The sequence below is a fragment of the Thalassophryne amazonica genome, chromosome 11 (genome assembly GCF_902500255.1).
Source record: "Thalassophryne amazonica chromosome 11, fThaAma1.1, whole genome shotgun sequence".
Classification (NCBI taxonomy): Eukaryota; Metazoa; Chordata; class Actinopteri; order Batrachoidiformes; family Batrachoididae; genus Thalassophryne; species Thalassophryne amazonica.
The window spans coordinates 105928759-105948682 of record NC_047113.1 but is presented as its reverse complement, the minus strand read 5'-3'; the positions used below and the strand labels follow the sequence as shown (position 1 = coordinate 105948682).

General features: G+C 42.1%; 2 protein-coding genes across 2 annotated transcripts in view; one reads left to right on the top strand and one right to left on the bottom strand.

The window, feature by feature from the left end:
- tmem129 (transmembrane protein 129, E3 ubiquitin protein ligase) overlaps positions 1-8587 on the bottom strand; it is a 35923-nt gene extending 27336 nt beyond the window's left edge. The window contains exons 1-3 of the mRNA XM_034180920.1: positions 8366-8587; positions 2983-3041; positions 441-698 (exon numbers count right to left, since the gene is read on the bottom strand). Coding sequence (XP_034036811.1) covers positions 441-698; positions 2983-3041; positions 8366-8570 — 522 coding nt within the window. The 5' untranslated portion in view covers positions 8571-8587. The remainder of the gene's footprint in view (positions 1-440; positions 699-2982; positions 3042-8365) is intronic.
- An 8302-nt stretch (positions 8588-16889) lies between these two features.
- Positions 16890-19924, top strand: part of LOC117519645 (MICOS complex subunit MIC60-like) — a 61948-nt gene continuing 58913 nt past the window's right edge. Inside the window, 1 exon segment of the mRNA XM_034180919.1 lies at positions 16890-17054. Within this exon segment, the coding sequence (XP_034036810.1) occupies positions 17019-17054 (36 nt within the window). The 5' untranslated portion in view covers positions 16890-17018.

Sequence of the window (19924 nt, the reverse complement as noted above, 5' to 3'; positions counted from 1 at the left end):
ATTGCTTAGGGACTACTGGTGTCGTTTGAAAACGCAAAAGTACTTTTAATCCGATTACTCGATTAATCGCCGGAATAATCGATAGAATACTCGATTACTAAAATAATCTATAGCTGCAGCCATACTCTGCTGGCTGTGTCACCCCCGCGGTGCGAGACACCCCCCCAGCAGAGCAGAGTGCAGAAAGGACACAGAGGAACAGACACAGAAAGCAAATCCGACTGCATTCACTTTGCAATATTTTCATGTTGAAAAGTAAGCAACATTTTATATAGATAAATATTTTAAGCTGAAATAGATTTTTACATGAAATATAACAATTAAAAACGCGGTCTTCTGAGGAGATCTCACACCTGTGGACGTCAGGAAGGCACTGAAAGTTCACACAGAAAAGCTGCCACACTGTGTAAAACACAAGTGTAAACTCTGAGTTTAAGCACCTTTAATACCCAGCTGTCTGTGACGATGACCTGTGCTCCAGGAGGCCCGGTGGAAAACTTATCAATCCGTCTGAACTCTGTGTTGATGCTTGTTGCTGCAGCACCCCAGCCAGAGCTCTGGAGCACCACGTGGGCTTGCAGGGAACGGCTGATGGGATGGTTAGACCACTGACTGGCAGACCAGTACTTGACCAGCATCCAGCTGGCCAAGTGGAGGAAGAGTGAAAGCACGAGGAATACCCGCCAGCTGTCTGTCACCTATTGGAACACAACAGGAGGACAGACGTGAGAGCATTTCCTTATCTGTGTATTAAAAGCCAAGTGGTATCTGTGCACGTGTACGTGCGTATGACTTTGATCATGGACAAACTGGGGAGAGCTGACATTTGCCGTTTGGTCTGTTTATGTATTTTGGGTCAAGGATGAATGGCAACAAAACAAAACATTGTCAGGACAAATATCTTTGGAGAAATTAGTGATATTAAACAACAACAGTGAACACTGGACATTGATAATTACATTCTGGACTCACATCATTCCAGCAGGGAGCAGTAAATCATCTAGACATTAAAAGCCGTGGCCTCTGTGTATGTGTGTATGACTTTGATCACGGACAAACTGGGGAGAGCTGACATTTGAAGTTTGGTCTGTTTATGCATTTTGGGTCAAAGATGAATGCCGCCAAAACTGATAGTTGATATTACTAATATTTTTGGAGAAACTAAGGATATTACCTAACAACAGTCAACAATAGACGTTCATAATTACATTCCAGACTTACATGCCATTCCAAATTCTTGTATCCATGCGGTATTCAGTGACTCTGGAACCTTCTTTTAGTCACGTGGCATTCATTGACTCTGAAACCTTCTTGTATCCACGTGGTATTCGGTGACTCTGGAACCTTCTTGTATCCACGTGGTATTCAGTGACTCTGGAACCTTCTTGTATCCACGTGGTATTCAGTGACTCTGGAACCTTCTTGTATCCACGTGGTATTCAGTGACTCTGGAACCTTCTTGTATCCACGTGGTATTCAGTGACTCTGAAACCTTCTTGTATCCACGTGATATTCAGTGACTCTGAAACCTTCTTGTATCCACGTGGTATTCGGTGACTCTGAAACCTTCTCGTATCCATTTGGTATTCACTGACTTTGGAACCTTCTTGTATCCACGTGGTATTCAGTGACTCTGGAACCTTCTTGTATCCATGTGGTATTCACTGACTTTGGAACCTTCTTGTAGTCACGTGGCATTCATTGACTGAAACCTTCTTGTATCCACGTGGTATTCGGTGACTCTGAAACCTTCTCGTATCCACGTGGTATTCACTGACTTTGGAACCTTCTTGTATCCACGTGGTATTCAGTGACTCTGGAACCTTCTTGTATCCATGTGGTATTCACTGACTTTGGAACCTTCTTGTAGTCACATGGCATTCATTGACTCTGAAACCTTCTTGTATCCACGTGGTATTCGGTGACTTTGAAACCTTCTTGTATCCACGTGGTATTCACTGACTTTGGAACCTTCTTGTATCCACGTGGTATTCAGTGACTCTGGAACCTTCTTGTATCCACCAGGTATTCAGTGACTCTGGAACCTTCTTGTATCCACGTGGTATTCAGTGACTCTGGAACCTTCTTGTATCCACGTGGTATTCAGTGACTCTGAAACTTTCTTGTATCCACGTGGTATTCGGTGACTCTGGAACCTTCTTGTATACACGTGGTATTCAGTGACTCTGGAACCACTATAATTTTATTCCTTAGCCTCGAAATAAGGGCTCCATAACACGCTTTGCCAATATGATCAAAATTCACGCAGTCTGAAAACAATTTAGAATTTTGACCCCCAGAGGGGAGAATTTTAAGCGATCAGATGCCATGACCTACATTTGGTAGCGACATCAAAGATGGGATTCCTCCGACTTTTGCAAGGGATGCTGGGAGGGACGCTTCTTTCTTTACTCCAATCAGAGTAAAGAAAGGCAAAGTGACATCAGCTGGCTGCTCGCTTTAACAAATTAAACCAAGATGGTGGAAAATACTTTGAAACAGCTTATTTCTGTATAAATCAAATTCATTTCGCATACATTTTTAAAAGTTAGCGAGAAACAAACACTTCTGTTCTGGAGTTACCACCTCAGCCAGGAACCCCCTGAGTTGCCCTGTGGTTAAGTGAAATGGCACCAATTACCTACAGTGGCTAACAGTTTTTGAACTCCTGAGAATCCTGACTTACACAAACCATTATTTCACAGTTTGATATTCTTTAAATTAGATCACATGACAGATCTGCTGTGCTGGTGTTGCATCCATCACATCACAGAAGCTCCCTGGGTCCTGGATGACAACCACCCAGGCACATAACTTATCCCTCATAAAAAGTAACAATCTATCTGCTGCAGCCAGATTGTAATTTCAAAAAGCTTTTTTTTTTTAATAACTTAACTTCACCACCAACAAAATAACGACGTCAAGGTCCAGGGGCCAGAACTTAATGTCAGACAGAGAAAAAGAGGAGTGTGACACACAGACCTGAACAATGTGTCCCAGGTTTCTTTCAGGTGCAGCAAAACACATGCCCAGGTAATAACCTAGAGACAGAATCAAACATTTACACATAAGAACACACAAAGTACGGCGACACTGAGGCTTCCACGTGTGTTTACACTAGAGTAAAAATGTAAGACAAGTTGTGTTTTTTTTTTTTTTGCTAATACAACGCCAATTCCAATGAAGTTGGGACATTGTGTAAAATGTAAATAAAAACAGAATACAATGATTTGCAAATCCTCTTCAAACTATATTCAACTGAATACACCACAAAGACAAGATATGTAATGTTCAAACTGGTAAACTTTATTGTTTTTGTGCAAATATATGCTCATTTTTCAAAAATGCTGGGACAGTGGAATGTTTACCACTGTGTTACATCACCTTTCCTTCTAACAACACTCAATAAGCGTTTGGGAACTGAGGACACTAATTGTTGAAGCTTTGTAGGTGAAATTCTTTCCCATTCTTGCTTGATGTACGACTTCAGTTGTTCAACAGTCCGGGGTCTCTGTTGGCGTATTTTGCACTTCATAAAGTGCCACACATTTTTAATGGGTGACAGGTCTGGACTGCAGGCAGGCCAGTCTAGTACCTGCACTCTTTTACTACGAAGCCATGCTGTTGTAACACGTGCAGAATGCGGCTTGCCATTGTCTTGCTGAAAAAAAGCAGGGACGTCCCTGAAAAAGACGTTGCTTGGATGGCAGCATGTGTTGCTCCAAAACTCTTATAGCATGGGTTCAGCAACACTTCAGAAAACCATGACATGGGCAACTAACACATTTGAAATGGATAGACATAAAGTGGAAAAGTGTGCTGTGGTCTGATGAGTCCACGTTTCAAATTGTTTTTGGAAATCATGGACATTGTGTCCTCCACACAAAAGAGGAAAAAGACCATTCAGAATGTTATCAGCACAAAGTTCAAAAGCCAGCATCTGTGATGGTATGGGGGTGTGTTAGTACCCATGGCATGGGCACTAACACATCTGTGATGGCACCATCAATGCTGAAAGGTACATGAAGGTTTTGGAGCAACACATGCTGCCATCCAAGCAATGCATCGTTTTTGATTTTCCAGAGTTGATTTTAAGATTTTATTGTTTGTTTTTAAAGCTTTGAATGGACTGGCCCCGACATACATTTCTGACCTCATCCAAATTTATCAGCCTCCCCGTGCTTTGCGGTCCGAGGGCCAGCTCCCGCTTGTGGTGCCTGTGACGAGACTTAAAACCGGGGGAACAGGGCTTTTTCTGTGGTGGGCCCTCAGCTGTGGAATGATTTGCCCCTTAACATCCAAACAGCCCCCACTACAGAGTGTTTTAAGTCTTGTGTAAAGACCCATTTTTATGCTTTGGCTTTTAACACCGCGTGAGTGTGTGGTCCTCTGTGTGTGTGTGTGTGTGTGTGTGTGTGTGTGTGTGTGTGTGTGTGTGTGTGTGTGTGTGTGTGTGTGTGTGTGTGTGTGTGTGTGTGTGTGTGTTTTGTTGTACAGCACTTTGGAAACTATGTTTGTGAAATGTGCTATATAAATAAACGGTATGGTATAATAACTGACGTGGATCCGGACAGTATTAAAGTGAAATAAGTGACTTTTAATACTAAGCAGCGCAAGCAAAGTGAGGATGTTGACAGACAAGCGTGAGTGAGTTCGTAGTCCAGCCGACTCAGTTTCCGCCGTGACCTCAAACCGGAAGTACATTGTCGTCACCGCAAACAGGAAGTACATGATGGGAGAATGCTGTTACGTGGTTATCGCTGTCGCTGCCGTGGTCATCCCGTCGGACACCAGCAAAAGGCTGGCATAGGAATACACTGAGCGAGCTGCATTACGTCTTCCATCAACAAAGTAGTTGGGAAAAATGAATTAATGTATTCAGTCTGTGTACTAATTAAAGGAAGGCAGGAAATGCGTAGAAATGGTGTTCGCTGGTTACCTCTTTCACTGCATTAGTTTTGCACTTGTCACACCAGACACCAGCGAAAGGCTGGCATAGGAATAAAAGGAATTGTGATGATGTCACACGCTGGGAGGGGCCCACACCGGTAGGCAGAAAGCTCTTATACAGTCACTGACTGTGCATAATATTTGAAGATGTCACCGTTCAAACCGTGCACTCGGTGATCCATCACACACTGACAGATCAGCGCTGTGCATAAAAAACACTTCACATCCAGATGGATGACAATCCGTTTGAAAGATTTCAAGGATCAGATGTGGTTTGGCTCAGAATTGTGTCCAGTACAGGTGGGAGATGGGATTACATGAGCTCACCCTGTGTTCAAACTCATCACATTAAAAACAAACCTCCTCGTCTGTATTTTTTCCTTCTTTTTGCTTTTGGTTTTCTCTGTGCAGATCCACATTTAGGCAATAAACTGTGACTGAAGTTATTATGAGGGCTGCAAACTAACAATGATCTGATTTTCGGTTCATTTTCAAATCAAACACAGTTTAACTTGCAAAAAGGTGATTTTGCAGACAAACGGACAAACACAAAGTGTAAAGTTGGACTCACCAGTGTCAAAATGACTGTAAGCCACGGAAGAAATAAAACCAGTGAGAAGAAACTCCGAGGTGACTGACCAAGAACCCATGGTTCAGTTCGAACTGGTCTGGTGACTTTCAGGTTGTTAAAATGTATAAATGTATGAATATATACACACACACAGGCTGATTTTGTGTTTGTGGATCTTTTGTTTTTTTGTTTTTTTTGGGGAAGTCATGTGATCCACACAGGTGTATGTAATCAATGTGCGGGTGTATAGAATTAAAGCAGCCGCCTCATTGTTGTGGGTTTTTTTTTTTTTTTTTTTTTTGAATCACAGAGAAACCTTTGGCTCGTCGTTTTTTCTCCATCATTTTCAGAGCTCGAAATATTACGTGCATGTGCTAGTTTGTGCATCTATTATTTGAGCAGTGCACGTAATTTTATACTCCACTAGCAATGGTGCAAGTAACTTTATCCAAGTTTTATCAACTATAAGCACCAGTAGAATGAACCAATAAAGGAATAAATAAGGAAAAAAAACTAAATTCCAGTGTGTTGTCTTCGTCTTCCCTGCATTTTATGACTCTCCCACACGGAGCGAGTTGCTGTGCTCTATTTGTTGTGGAAACCTGACAAACGTCGTCAGCGGCGCGCACACGTGAAAAAAAAACTGGCTGCCACTGCGGTTCCTTACAGAACCTGGGAGAGGTCACTTAACCCTCTGAGGCCTGAGGGCATTTTTTGGACTGTTCTTTTTTCAGGACAACCTGTGCTTTCATAATATATATGCTTTTGTTGTGTTTTATAAGTGTAATAAAGGTTTACAATCAAAAATAAAGAAGGAAAAGTAAAGCGGAAAATAATTTTCCACACACATTTATTCAAAACACATAGCAAACTATAATAAACAACTGTTTTGACACTTTGTAAATTTAATTTGAGGTCTTGTGTGAAAGACTGTACAACAAAAAGGTTCAAACAATAAACACAAATGCACATTTTGAACAATATATACAAAATGGTCTATGCGTTTTTTGTCTTCATGATAAAAGCAACAGAGTTATCCAGTAACATTCACATGCAAACTAGTGGAGCAATCCTGATGGTTACACACTCTTTGTTTGAGCACGTGAGATTGTCATCAGAGGCTCTCCGTCTGCTTTCAGTGATCGCTGTGTGTAATGGCGCAGGGCGCATTTGGAGCCCAATAGTATGTACTCACTGGAGCACCCAGGGGGCTATTCAAAGGGGCCAAATAGTAACATATCACTCCTGAAAACGATCTTTGGCTTTTCACATGAGGTGACTCTCCCCTATAATTGGATTTTGGAAAACCATGTGACGGTGAACCAATTCCGATTGGACACTCTCATTGCTCACGTCATCACACAGCTTCTATGAGGAGTACAAAGACGGCTGATGGCTGGCTTGAAAGTCCACGGAGTTAACTTTTCAGCAAAAAAAAGAGTAAGTTTCTATCTCATATCATTAAAAAGTAATTTATAATTTAGTAAAGCTTGGTCTTAGACGTTGTATACGACAGCCCCAGAGGGCTAAAGTAATATTTTTTCTGGCTACTGCTCTCCCCTCAAACTCTCCCCAGAGAGGAAGAGTCTGACACATCAGAGGAGCCGTTTTAAGGTCCTGGGCCCTTTTCCGTTGTCACTTGCGGTCGGCCGTATGGCTTCTGATGCGCCGGAGTGGTCCATGTCTTATGGTAGAGTCCTGTACTTTTATCTTGGCCCAACACACCAGCCACAGTAGTGATCGGATATGTAGCTGTGATCTGGGTCTCTGTGTGTGTCTAGTTACGTGTTCGTGGCCGACACCACAATTTGGTTTTGGGTGCTTTCAAGGGGATCAAGACTCTGGTGTCCTAGATTAGGGAATGAATGCTCACTAACTAGACAACAGACTGTCGCTGTCACTGCTTGCTCATGTGTGGTGGTTTGTTCCGGTATGTTTTATGTTGGAGCCTCATCTCCTCGGGGTCTCTCGTTTCACAGTTATTGCTTTCACCACTTGTCTTTCATTTTTGTCTGTCTTCGTGTTGTTTTGGTGGTCGGTGGCCGATGGGGTGGCCGATGGGGGTCACACACGCACACCACATTCACTCACGCACTACATACCTTCTGTCCTGCAAGAATAAATTGCATATATATGTATTAATGTTCAGAAATGGTTCTGCCAATGTGGCACTTACCATTACTATATATGCAGCCGGGGGGGGTGATATAAGATTGACTTTTGGTTGTGCAAGTAACTTTTGTTTTGGTGCAAGTCATTTTTGTTACTAGCACCAGTGCAAGTAGGTTAAAAAATGTATTTCGACCCCTGATTTTTCAACCTTGCACACACGCAGCAGTGATGACTGTGATAATGACTGTAACACAGGTGAACTGCAGCCTGACCGGCTGGACTCTGCAGGAGTGTCTTTTTTGGACCGCGTTAAAAAAGTTCCTCAACTTCAGAGTCCGTCCTGCTGCTGCACTCAGCCCACAGAGAAGGAACCAGACAGCAGAAAGAGCTCTCTGTTAACAGTTTTCACTGGAACTGTTTAGAAACTACAAACTATTAACAAGCCTCAGTGTAACAGGAAAGAGTGGAATAAGTTTTCATCATTGCAATTTAATACATGTTATACATGTTGTTAGTGCCACATAAGTGAGGAGAATAAATATCTGTTGTTGTGTAAACTTTTTAATGAAATCAACCCCTGAAGAAAATTCTAAAAATAATATTGTCCAAATGAATCTTCAATTTTTTTTTTTTTTTTACAGTATTTCAATCAACTTAAACATTGTTCCATAGATTTAAACGCTGCTCGGTCAAAGGCTTTGCCTTCATGATATTAAAAAAGTATAAACTGACCTAAAGGCAGCGCTGAGTGGATTAGAACCGTGACGCTGGTTCTCCTGATGTGATACTGGATAAAACTCACGTCCTCGCTGCCCAGCCAGGACGCAAACAGGTTCTGGACGGTGAAACCGACCGAACGGAACTCGTCGGGAGTAAAAATGAAGCATAAAGAAAAACTGATGTACGCCAAAGTGAAAGTTAACTCCGGAGTATCCATACTGCCTTCTTCTTCTTCATTTTATTTCCGGCAGACTAGGCACGGCTAGTGCATTGCTGCCCCCCACCTGTCAGAATGTACACCTAGAAAACACAACGAATTATCTGCCCTACACTTTATTGAAATACCCTGTGCTCCTCAGAAAGTTTATGACTGCCATTGCCCTCTCTTTAGGGGAAGCTCCTTGACCTAGAATGGTCCTTAGGGAAAAGGTGTTAATTCCCAATGACGTAAGCACACAGAACATATCTTTTCTTTGCTCTGCATAAGCAGAACAATGCAAAATAAAATGAGTCACGGTTTCAGGGACATTACAATATTCACAAAGGCCATCTTTGTGTTTTCCAATGAGAAACAATCCACTAGCCAACCCACAATGGCCCAGCCGGAGACGTGTCAGCTTGACATCATCCTGCCGAGAGAGGCCAGATCTTATAATGGTGCCATTAACTGAAGGAACAATACCATATGACTTTCTTCCCCTAATTTCAGCATCCCACATTTGCTGCCACTGCTTCCCTATGACATCCATAACAAAAGAGTGACACTCAGTTCTCCCAAAAGGCACTTTAAAATGAACGCTCACTTCTTTTAAGATTGCCTTAGCGAGGCAATCTGCAATTTCATTGCCTTCAACTCCAACATGAGCTGGCACCCACAGAAAAGCCACGTCAAAACCCACCACCTCTAACCTGTACGAGGTCTGTCCGTAAAGTATAGGTCCTTTTTATTTTTTTCAAAAACTATATGGATTTCATTCATATGTTTTTACGTCAGACATGCTTGAACCCTCGTGCGCATGCGTGAGTTTTTCCACGCCTGCCGGTGACGTCATTCGCCTGTGAGCACTCCTTGTGGGAGGAGTCGTCCAGCCCCTCGTCGGAATTCCTTTGTCTGAGAAGTTGCTGAGAGACTGGCGCTTTGTTTGATCAAAATTTTTTCTAAACCTGTGAGACACATCGAAGTGGACATGGTTCGAAAAATTAAGCTAGTTTTCAGTGAAAATTTTAACAGCTGATGAGAGATTTTGAGGTGATTCTGTCGCTTTAAGGACTTCCAACGGAGCGAGACGTCGCGCTGCGCTCTCAGGCAGCGTCATCAGCCTGTTTCAAGCTTAAAACCTCCACATTTCAGGCTCTATTGATCCAAGACGTCGTGAGAGAACAGAGAAGTTTCAGAAGAAGTCGGTTTCAGCATTTTATCTGGATATTCCACTGTTAAAGGAGATTTTTTTAATGAAAGACGTGCGGGCGGATTGCAGCGTCGGCTCGCAGCCGCCGCGACGCTCCGTCACAGGAAAAACACCTCTGCTGGAAGCCTTAAGGACAAGTTGGAACATCTCCAGCTGATAAACAATTTCTCATATACTCACTCCACTGAAAGCCATCAAAAGCCAACTGGATTTTAACAAATGGTTATCAACACGGAGGTGTTTTTCCTGTGCCGCCGCGCCGCGTCGGCTGCGTCCCGTCTTTCATTAAAAAAATCTCCTTTAACAGTGGAATATCCGGATAAAATGCTGAAACCGACTTCTTCTGAAACGTCTCTGTTCTCTCACGACGTCCTGGATCAATAGAGCCTGAAATGTGGAGGTTTTCAGCTTGAAACAGGCTGATGACGCTGCCTGAGAGCGCTGCGCGACGTCTCGCACCGTGAAAAGTCCTTAAAGCGACAGAATCACCTCAAAATCTCTCATCAGCTGTTAAAATTTTCAATGAAAACCATCTTAATTTTTCGAACTATGTCCACTTCGATGTGTCTCACAGGTTTAGAAAAAATTTTGATCAAACAAAGTGCCAGTCTCTCAGCAACTTCTCAGACAAAGGAATTCCGACGAGGGGCTGGACGACTCCTCCCACAAGGAGTGCTCACAGGCGAATGACGTCACCGACAGGCATGGAAAAACTCACGCATGCGCACGAGGGTTCAAGCATGTCTGACGTAAAAACATATGAATGAAATCCATATAGTTTTTGAAAAAAATAAAAAGGACCTATACTTTACGGACAGCCCTCGTATATTGTAATCAAAATTTCATCAATAATGTCTGGTCGAGCTTTACAACCCTCACCTCCTTCCAGGGCCATCAGAGATGACAAAGAGTCAGTGCAAATCACTGCACTCTTGACTCCACTTTCCTCAAGCCACCACAATGTCCACAAAATTGCAGTTAATTCAGCCGAGAAGATAGACAGGCCGTCCGGAAGGCGGTGACTCTGTTGAAGGTCAAGATGGGGTACATAAAACCCAAAACCAACCTTGTTACTATTTGGGTCCTTAGAACCATCTGTGAATATTCTAACTACACCATTCCAATTATTTCCAAGATGGAAACTCACATGAAATGCCAAGCTTTCCTTGGACCCATTCTTTAACAAATGACTTATTGTCAGATCAATATTTGACTCACGCCAAAGCCAAGGAGGAGTCTGGGGCCAGAGCACAGGGGACACAATTTTCTTGTTATAAAAGGGAAGTTCCTGGATATTATTTTTTATGCAATGCAAATAGGATTTCTTTACAGTCTTACTCATACCCTGACTAAATTCCCAACAATCATTTAGCACAGTAGTTGAGATGAGTGAACTACCGGACCCTTTTAATTTAACAATATAATTAAAGGCCAACTTTTTCCTACGCTGGCTCAGAGGAATCTCTCCTGCCTCCACTAACAGAGCCGGAATTGGTGTTGTCCTCATGGCCCCAGTGCAAAGTCTCAAGGCTCTAGCCTGGACAACATCTAACTTTGCCAGTACTGACTGAGCAGCAGAACCATACACCACACAACTGTAGTCAAAGATAGAACGGATCATCGCCCAATAAATCATTAACAGCACGTCCCTATCTGCACCCCAGGATGAGCCTGTGAGACATCTCAAAATATTTATAATCTTGCAACACTTACCCACCATTTTCTGTACATGCTCCCCATATGTCAATTTTTCATCCAGCCATATACCAAGAAATTTAAACACATGCACTCTCTCAATAAGTTCACCATACAGTTTTAAGCTCTGATTGCCAATGTTCCTTTTCCTTCCAAAGACGACAAATTTAGACTTGGACACAGACAGTCTAAAGCCCCACTTGTCTGCCCAGCACTGTACTTTATCCAATGCATACTGTATCTGACAGAAGAGGAATTTAACATTTCTGCCTCTTTTCCAAAGAGCACCATCGTCTGCAAACAGAGACTTTCCAAAACTCTCTCCCACCGCTTCAAACATATCATTGATCATGATATTGAACAGAACTGGGCTAATGACACTGCCCTGCGGCGTCCCATTGTCCACATTAAATGATGAGGAGAAACACCCCCCAACACGGACCTCTATACTGCGCTCACTCAAGAAGTTTTTGATCCAATTAAACATTCTGCCAGTAATCCCTGCATTGAATAGTTTAAAGAGAAGTCCCTCTTTCCAGAGCATATCGTATGCTTTTTCGATATCTAAAAACACAGCTAAGACAGCTTCACGGTTAACTAATGCCTTTTTTATTTCACAGTCCAGGACTACCACTGAATCCATAGTGGCCTTGCCCTGCCTGAAGCCATTTTGGGCAGGAGTAAAATACCCTTCCTTTTCCAGTTTATAAACTAGTCTATCCGTTACCATCCTCTCCATGATCTTACACAAAACAGGAGTTAAAGCAATAGGCCTGTATGACAAAGGATTACTCGCCTCTTTACCTGGCTTTAAGATGGGCACAATCACAGCATGCCTCCAGTCACGAGGAAGCCGTCCATCCCCCCACACAGTGTTGATTAGACACAACATCTCATCTAACATGTCATCATTCAAATGCTGAAAGAGTTCATACCCCAGTCCATCCTTTCCAGGTGCTGTGTGGTTTCCTTTCCTTATAGCCCTTGCGAGCTCCTTCATAGAGAAGAAAAGGTTAGTAGGATCACTGTTATCTTCACTATAATTTAACTTAAAACTTTCTTGTGCCAGCCGAGTATTCCTAATACTCATAGCTTCACCGCTGATATTATCTTTGCTGTGCACACTTTGGAAAGTCTTCCCTAGGAGCTCAGCCTTTTCATTGTTCCCTACGGCCACTGCAGCTCCCTCTTTCAAAACAGGGATAGATACCCCTCTATTGAGGCCAGCCATACGATGGATCATGCCCCACACTTGTTTAATTGAAGTTTGGGGTCCCAAGGTACCACAGTACTTCTGCCAACTCTCTTTCTTTGCCTGCTTAATGACCCTTCTTGCCTTAGCTCTACACCTTTGAAACTCAACAACATTAGGGTCAGTTGGATACTTCCTAAGTTTTCTATATGCGTTATTGCGTGCTGTGACAGCATCAGCACAGGCTTTATTCCACCAAGGTATGATTTTCTTTTTTTCCTCTGCTTCCTCTTTGGAACAGATTTTTCAGCAGCTGCCCTGACAGCACTGCAAAAGGACTCAAAGTAATCCTCCAAACTTCCTTCACTGTTTACACTGTCACTCACCTCCATTAGACACTCATTAAACTTATCCCAGTCGCCTCTCTTAAATTGTCGCATTGTTGTCACCTTGTGTATCAGTCCGTTATAACACTGATTTGTATATAACATAAGTGTTCTAACAGTACTAAATCCTATATATATATATATATATATATATATATATATATATATATATATATATATATAGTACAATGATTTGCAAATCAATTGCAATTAGTCCATTTTTCTTTTATTTACTTAACCCTATTTTGTGTGTCTGGTGCAATGTGTGTGTATTGTCTAATGTGTAAGCTGCTGGATGCCTTGAATTTCCCTCTGGGATCAATAAAGTATCTATCTATCTATCTATCTATCTATCTATCTATCTATCTATCTATCTATCTATCTATCTATCTATCTATCTATCTATCTATCTATCTATCTATCTATCTATCTATCTATCTATCTATCTATCTATCTATCTATCTATCTATCTATCTATCTATCTATCTATCTATCTATCTATCTATCTATCTATCTATCTATCTATCTATCTATCTATCTATCTATCTATCTATCTATCTATCTATCTATCTATCTATCTATCTATCTATCTATCTATCTATCTATCTATCTATCTATCTATCTATCATCTATCTATCTATCTAAAATCCTCCTCAACATATATTCAATTGAATACATCACAAAGACAAGATATTTACTGTGATAAACTTTATTGTTTTTGTACAAATATTTGCTCATTTTGAAATGGATGCCTGCAACACGTTTCAAAAAACCTGGGACAGGAGCAACAAAAGACTGGGAAAGTTGATGAATGCGCAAAGAACACCTGATTGCCCTTACCAAAAAATAGTACTGATAAGTATATAAAAAGTAAACTAGAAGTATACTTGAAACATACTTGCATATACTACTTTTTGGTAAGGGTGGAAACAGGTGAGTGTCATGACTGGGTATAAAAGGAGCATTGTTGTGGTTCTGTCAGTGTTGGGGTTTTAGTCTCCTGTTTCTCATATATGTCCCCAGCTCCTATCTGCTCTTATCTTCTTTCTGCACTCATCTCTGTATGTTATGTCCTCACAGTTAATCCCAGAGTATCTACTTGTATCTTCATTCAGCTCTTGTCTCCTTGTTAGGTTATCACATCTTGTTTTTTCCCCTTTTATTTTGTCAAGTAGTAGTCGCTGCATTTGGGGGATGGTGGGACTGAGTTGTGTTTGGAGGTTGTATTTTTTTTTTTTTTTTTTTGAGGGTGGGACTGAGTCGTATTGTTGTATTTGGAGGTATTTTTGGAGCTGTATTTTTGTTTGGAGGTTGTCAGTTTAACTCCCGCCCACTGGGTGGCGGTAGCACACAGTTTGACGGTCTGCACATTAAGCCTGGCGGCAGCAGAAGGAGCAGCGTCAGCCCTTTGGAAAAGGGGCAGTAATGTTACACACCTACTTAGTCAAATGCAGTGTGCATTAGATAAGGTACAGGGCTGGGCTGACAGATGGGGGTTTCGATTGTCTGCTTCCAAAACTAAGTTTGTGGTTTTTGGAAGGAAGAAGCGTGGTTGTGAGCAACCTCTTACACTGTACTGTGAATATATTGAAAGGGTTAAATCGTTCAAGTTCCTTGGAGTAGTGCTGGATGAGCGACTTACGTATAAAGATCATATACAGAAAATTGTGGATAAGAGTACTAAAGTGATTAACGTTATGAGGTGTCTGACTGGAACAACATGGGGGGCTGGACGCACCGTGATGTTGACTATTTATGAAGCTTTAATTAGGTCTGTGTTTGATTATGGCTGTGTGGCGTATGGGTCTGCAGCAAAGACTATTGGGAAAACTTGACATTGTTCAAGCTAAAGCGTTGAGATTGTGTGTTGGAGCTTTTAAAACCAGTTCCTGCACTATTGGTCGAGTCGGGGGAAACCCTGTTAAGTCTGAGACGTATAAAACTGGGATTAAACTATATAGTGAAATTAAAGGGTGCTGGAACGGTGCTTCGTCCTCTTCTGTGCTGGATGACAGTTGGGAGTTTGGAGGAGGCACAGATACACGCAACGGCAGCTGTTTTCTGTTTTCCCTAAAAGGTCGATTACAGGGGCTCAGTCTTGGTACGAGTAGTGTTGCTCCTCCAGTGGTCTGGCCAGTAACTCCACCTTGGCTGTGGCCTGTGCCAGATGTTGATTTGTCATTGACAGAGTTGCATAACGATTTTAAAGGAAGTCTGGTGACTTATGCAAATGTCCATCTCAGGACTGTGTGGAGAGGCATTACCCAGATTTACACAGATGGTTCGAGAGATCCGGCAGCTAGACGAGTGGGTTTTGGTGTTTATGTTCCTCAATTTGGGTTTAGTAAATTACACCGTTTATCTGACGGCATTTCTGTGTTTACCGCTGAGCTGTTTGCGATCCTCTGGGCACTATGGTGGGTAGAGGACGCTGGACTTAAAAGTGTGGTAATTTGTTCTGACTCTGTCTTCACTGATGTCTTTAGTGGGTGGAGGGTGCGTGGCCAGAGCAGATGTTGTTAGTGAAATTTTGATGTTGCTATTTAAACTTGGGGAGGCTGGGTGTTGTGTAGGGTTTCTGTGGGTCCCAGCCCACATGGGAATGAAATGGGAATGAAATGGCTGCTGCTGCTGCTAAGGCCGGCTTACAGACTGATGCCATCCTGTTTCATGTTCCTTTTAGTAGAATGGAGTGCCGTGGTTTTGTTAATGGTAATATACACCAGCAGTGGCAACACATTTGGGATACTGAGACCAAGGGAAGACATCTTCACACTATTGTTTCAAAAGTAGAGCAGGATAACGTGTCACTGGGTGCCTCACATCACGATGATGTGAAGTTGGCAAGGCTTAGGCTGGGACACTGTGGGTTAAACAGTGGGTTGTATGTGCTTGGGAAACATCTGGACGGTTGCTGTCATTTTTGCAGTGTTGCTGAATCTGTTCTTCATGTGCTAATACACTACCCTTTGTATGCAGAGGATAGAAGGATCATGTTTCAAGGTTTGGCAGATCTGGGTTGTAGTACCTTTTCTTTGAGGACATTACTGGGGCATGGAGCCTCCTCAAAGGAGAGAGCGAATTTGGTGGTTTGTTTTTTAAAAAACTGTGGCTTGTATTGGAAAATATAGGGGTGCTGTGTCAATCAATCAATCAATCAATCAATCAATCAATCAGTTTTTTATATAGCGCCAAATCACAACAAACAGTTGCCCCAAGGCGCTTTATATTGTAAGGCAAGGCCATACAATAATTATGTAAAACCCCAACGGTCAAAACGACCCCCTGTGAGCAAGCACTTGGCTACAGTGGGAAGGAAAGTGGGGGATCAGAAGTGGCAAAAGCAGTGGGAGAGTGAGTCGTTAGGGAGGCACTATTTTATGTGTCAGCCTTCGATTAAAAATAAGAGACTCCTCTCCTCATCCTGTCGTAAGGATCAAGTCAAATTGATTAGATTGAGACTGGGGCATTGTGGGTTGGCAGCATGTTTAAAAGTGATTGGAATACATCCAGATGGGTTGTGTCAGTGTGGTCAGTTGGAAAGTGTTCATCATGTTTTAATGTGCTGTCCTATGTATTCTAGTGATAGGCGGAAATTGTTTAAAGATTTGTCAGACTGTGGATTGACTGAGTTTTCTTTTAGGTCAATTTTTTCTGAGGGCAGTTACTCGCATTTAGTGGACAAAGCTGTGATTAAGTTCCTCCATTCCACCAACCTCTATTTCAGAGTCTAACATGATAAAGTATTTAACTATTACCTGTGGGGGGCAGCATTATGCTACGCCAGCGTATAGCCTGCCGGAATCTATTAGAAGAAGAAGAAGAATGCACTGACCGTGCCTAGCCTGCCGACAACCAAGAAGAAGAAGAAGAAGAAGAAGAAGGAGCAGCAGCAGCAGCAGCAGCATCGGGGTGGATCTGGGTTTTGTTTGTTGCCGTTAAATCGTTGAACCTGAGGACTTGTTGGAGACTGATCTGGGACCATGCTGAGATCCTGTGTCAGGGGACTCAAAGTTCGGGTAGGCGCTGCGCGTGCAGAGCTTTGCCGCTTTGTGTCATTAGCATTAGCTGACATTAGCATGCTAGCCAGAGGACTGTGGGTCATTGAGTGACGTCAGCACAGCCTTTGACACTGAAGATTTGATATTCAGAACAATGCGGTCAGCATAGGATTTAGTCAGCCTGTTTGTTTATTTTGTTTTTGTTGTTTTTTTAATCAAATGCGCTGAAAATGGGTAAATGACTTAAAACTTTGTAATGGTGCTCCATGCTGACATCTGCTGGACAGACTCCTGAACAGCGGTGCGGACTGAGAAGTACGGAAGCCCGGTTGTTCCGCGCGTTTTGTTGGTTGTATTACTATTATTTTTATTCATTACTTTATTTATTTATGAGTCAAATGCAAACAAAACGGGTAGTGTACTATCTTTGAAATAGCTCCACAAAAAAATAAAAGAACATAGGGTGTTTATTCGGCTGCTTCCTTGTTTGCATTCGAGGTCGCCACAGCAGATCCAAGGTAGTTCTGCATGTTGATTTGGCACAAGTTTTACGCCCAGTGCCCTCCCTGACGCAGCTTCACATCACATGGAGAAATGTGGCAGGGGTGGGGCTTGAACCAGGAACCTTCCACACTGACACCCAGCACACTAACCATTTGGCCACCACACCTGCATAATAAAAGAAAATAAAATATAGGACAACCCAGAACATTACAGGTCAAATTTGTCAAAAAGATGGTAGTTTTGAAGCATTTTTGGATTCAATCAATGCTAAAGACTTATAATAAAATTTTACCTCATATCTCCAGTGAATGTTTGGTTTTGTCTTGGGGGGGGGGGGGGGGGGTGATGACATTTGTGTATGTAATGTTTGCTTAGTAAAATTACATTATTTATATCAAAGTCATTACAATTAAAACAAAATATTCCCAATTTGATCTCTGTAATGGTAATGTTAGATTGTTGAGCGAAATTCCTTTAGAGACAGTCTACACGTATTGTTGAAGGTCAAACCAAAAGCTTTGCACTGTTTCATACAAAAAGAAAAGCTGGTCCAGCAGATCTTCAGTTCCAGTCTCACAAAAGCCACAGTTACCTACATCCATTTGAAATCTCTGTTTTAAAACTTGTTAGTTGGATGAAGTTTAATAATTTTAAATTGGAGTTCTTTTGTTTTTGGTGAGACTGGAGAATGGAAATGTTAAATATTTACATCTAATCTTTTTTATTTCCGACTTATTGTTTCCTGTTACAGAGTATGTCACAGTTTTGTACGTCACACGAACGTGCACCCCAGCTGTTTATGGAATGTCACTATTTAAGATGTAGTTACTATTTAGTCAGCTATTTCTTTGAATGTATTTGATACCAGGTCTATTAATGATACACAGACATGGTACATCACGATTTGTGTACGTCACACTCTATAGCAAAGGTGGGCAATTTTTTTTTTTTTTTTTTTTTTTTTGCAAAGGGCCAAATGAGAAACAATTATTGTGGAGGTCTGGGCCAAAAGGCTTAACTCAAGTCTGCACAATAATAACTTTATTCCCATATAAAAATCAGTAACATTGTTTTGACAAGCTGTTAGATGTTCTCATGAGGCAATGGAAAAAAGAGGTTACCTTGCAAAAAATGTAATTTATTCAATCAAATTTTCCAAGACAATAGTGAACAAAATGTGTAATATTTCTGAGTCATTACATTTTTTATCGTTTTCAGACACATTGACCCCAAAACGCATTTTGAGTTTAGTATACTGTTGAAACTGAAACTTACTGTTGGAACAAGGAGGGGGCGCATGTCTGCTCACATCCGTGGCTGTAAAGATCTCTGCTCCAGGATGTCCCAGCTTGAGAACACGTTCCGTGTTTGGAAGGACATGAACTTACAACATTCCTCTGTGAGGCGCGTGTCTCTGCCTGCTGTCCTCATGTGGAAATTTATAAAACATCTTTTGCCTTTGCGCTGGGCTGCAGCGACCGGACACAGTGCACCTAGTCCATGTCTTTGTTGATTTCAGGCATTTTTCCGCACTAATTACAGGCCAGCAATGGTAGCGCAGTGGTAACATTTCTGTCTGGTAATCAGAATTCATGGGTTTTAATCCCGTGAGTGGCATTTTTTTTAACCAGGATTATTTAACCACGGGGTTCTGTATTGCATCCCCTTTTATGTATTATTTATATCAACCCAGTGATATTCACTCATTATACAGCTGGTTTTATTGTTCTCCACATCAATGGCGTGATGTGGTGCAGTTGCTCGCACTGTTTCTGTTCGAAAGACACCGTTGCGTGCACGAACTGTTGCACGGGGATTGTGCACGCCTGCCCATTGGCTTGATGTTACGACTCTTCTAGTTGCTGAGCAGCAAGTAGCTGGAACTGAATCCTATTCAGAAACATCTTTGTAAGCACCTTCCCCAGCACAGAAAACAGTGTGATACCCCTATAGTTATTAGAACCCATGTGATCACCCTTTCCTTTCCAGACTGGGACACAAAGTCCTTTCTTACAATTAGTAGGGGTGATACCTGCCTCCCAAATTGCTGTGCCAGGAGAACAGCATTTCTACTCGCCTGAAGGAGCTCAGCTTCAGTGCTACAAATCCCTGAAGTGTTTCCTGCCCTCAGCTGTTTCATGGCCTTTACAGTCTCACCAAGATTTGGTGGTTCACAGTTGACTAGAGAATCAGCTCATCTGACAGGACTGAACCATAATTGCAGTCGGACATGGTGTAGGCCTGGAGGAACAAAGTGTTTTGATTCCTCTGTAAGCAGGTCGAGGGTCACGAGACCACAGACTCTACTGGATGATATTTAGAGTGTCCTGGATATGAGACACCTCCTCCTGTGGACTCTGGCAGCTGTAGTCCAACCTTCAGCA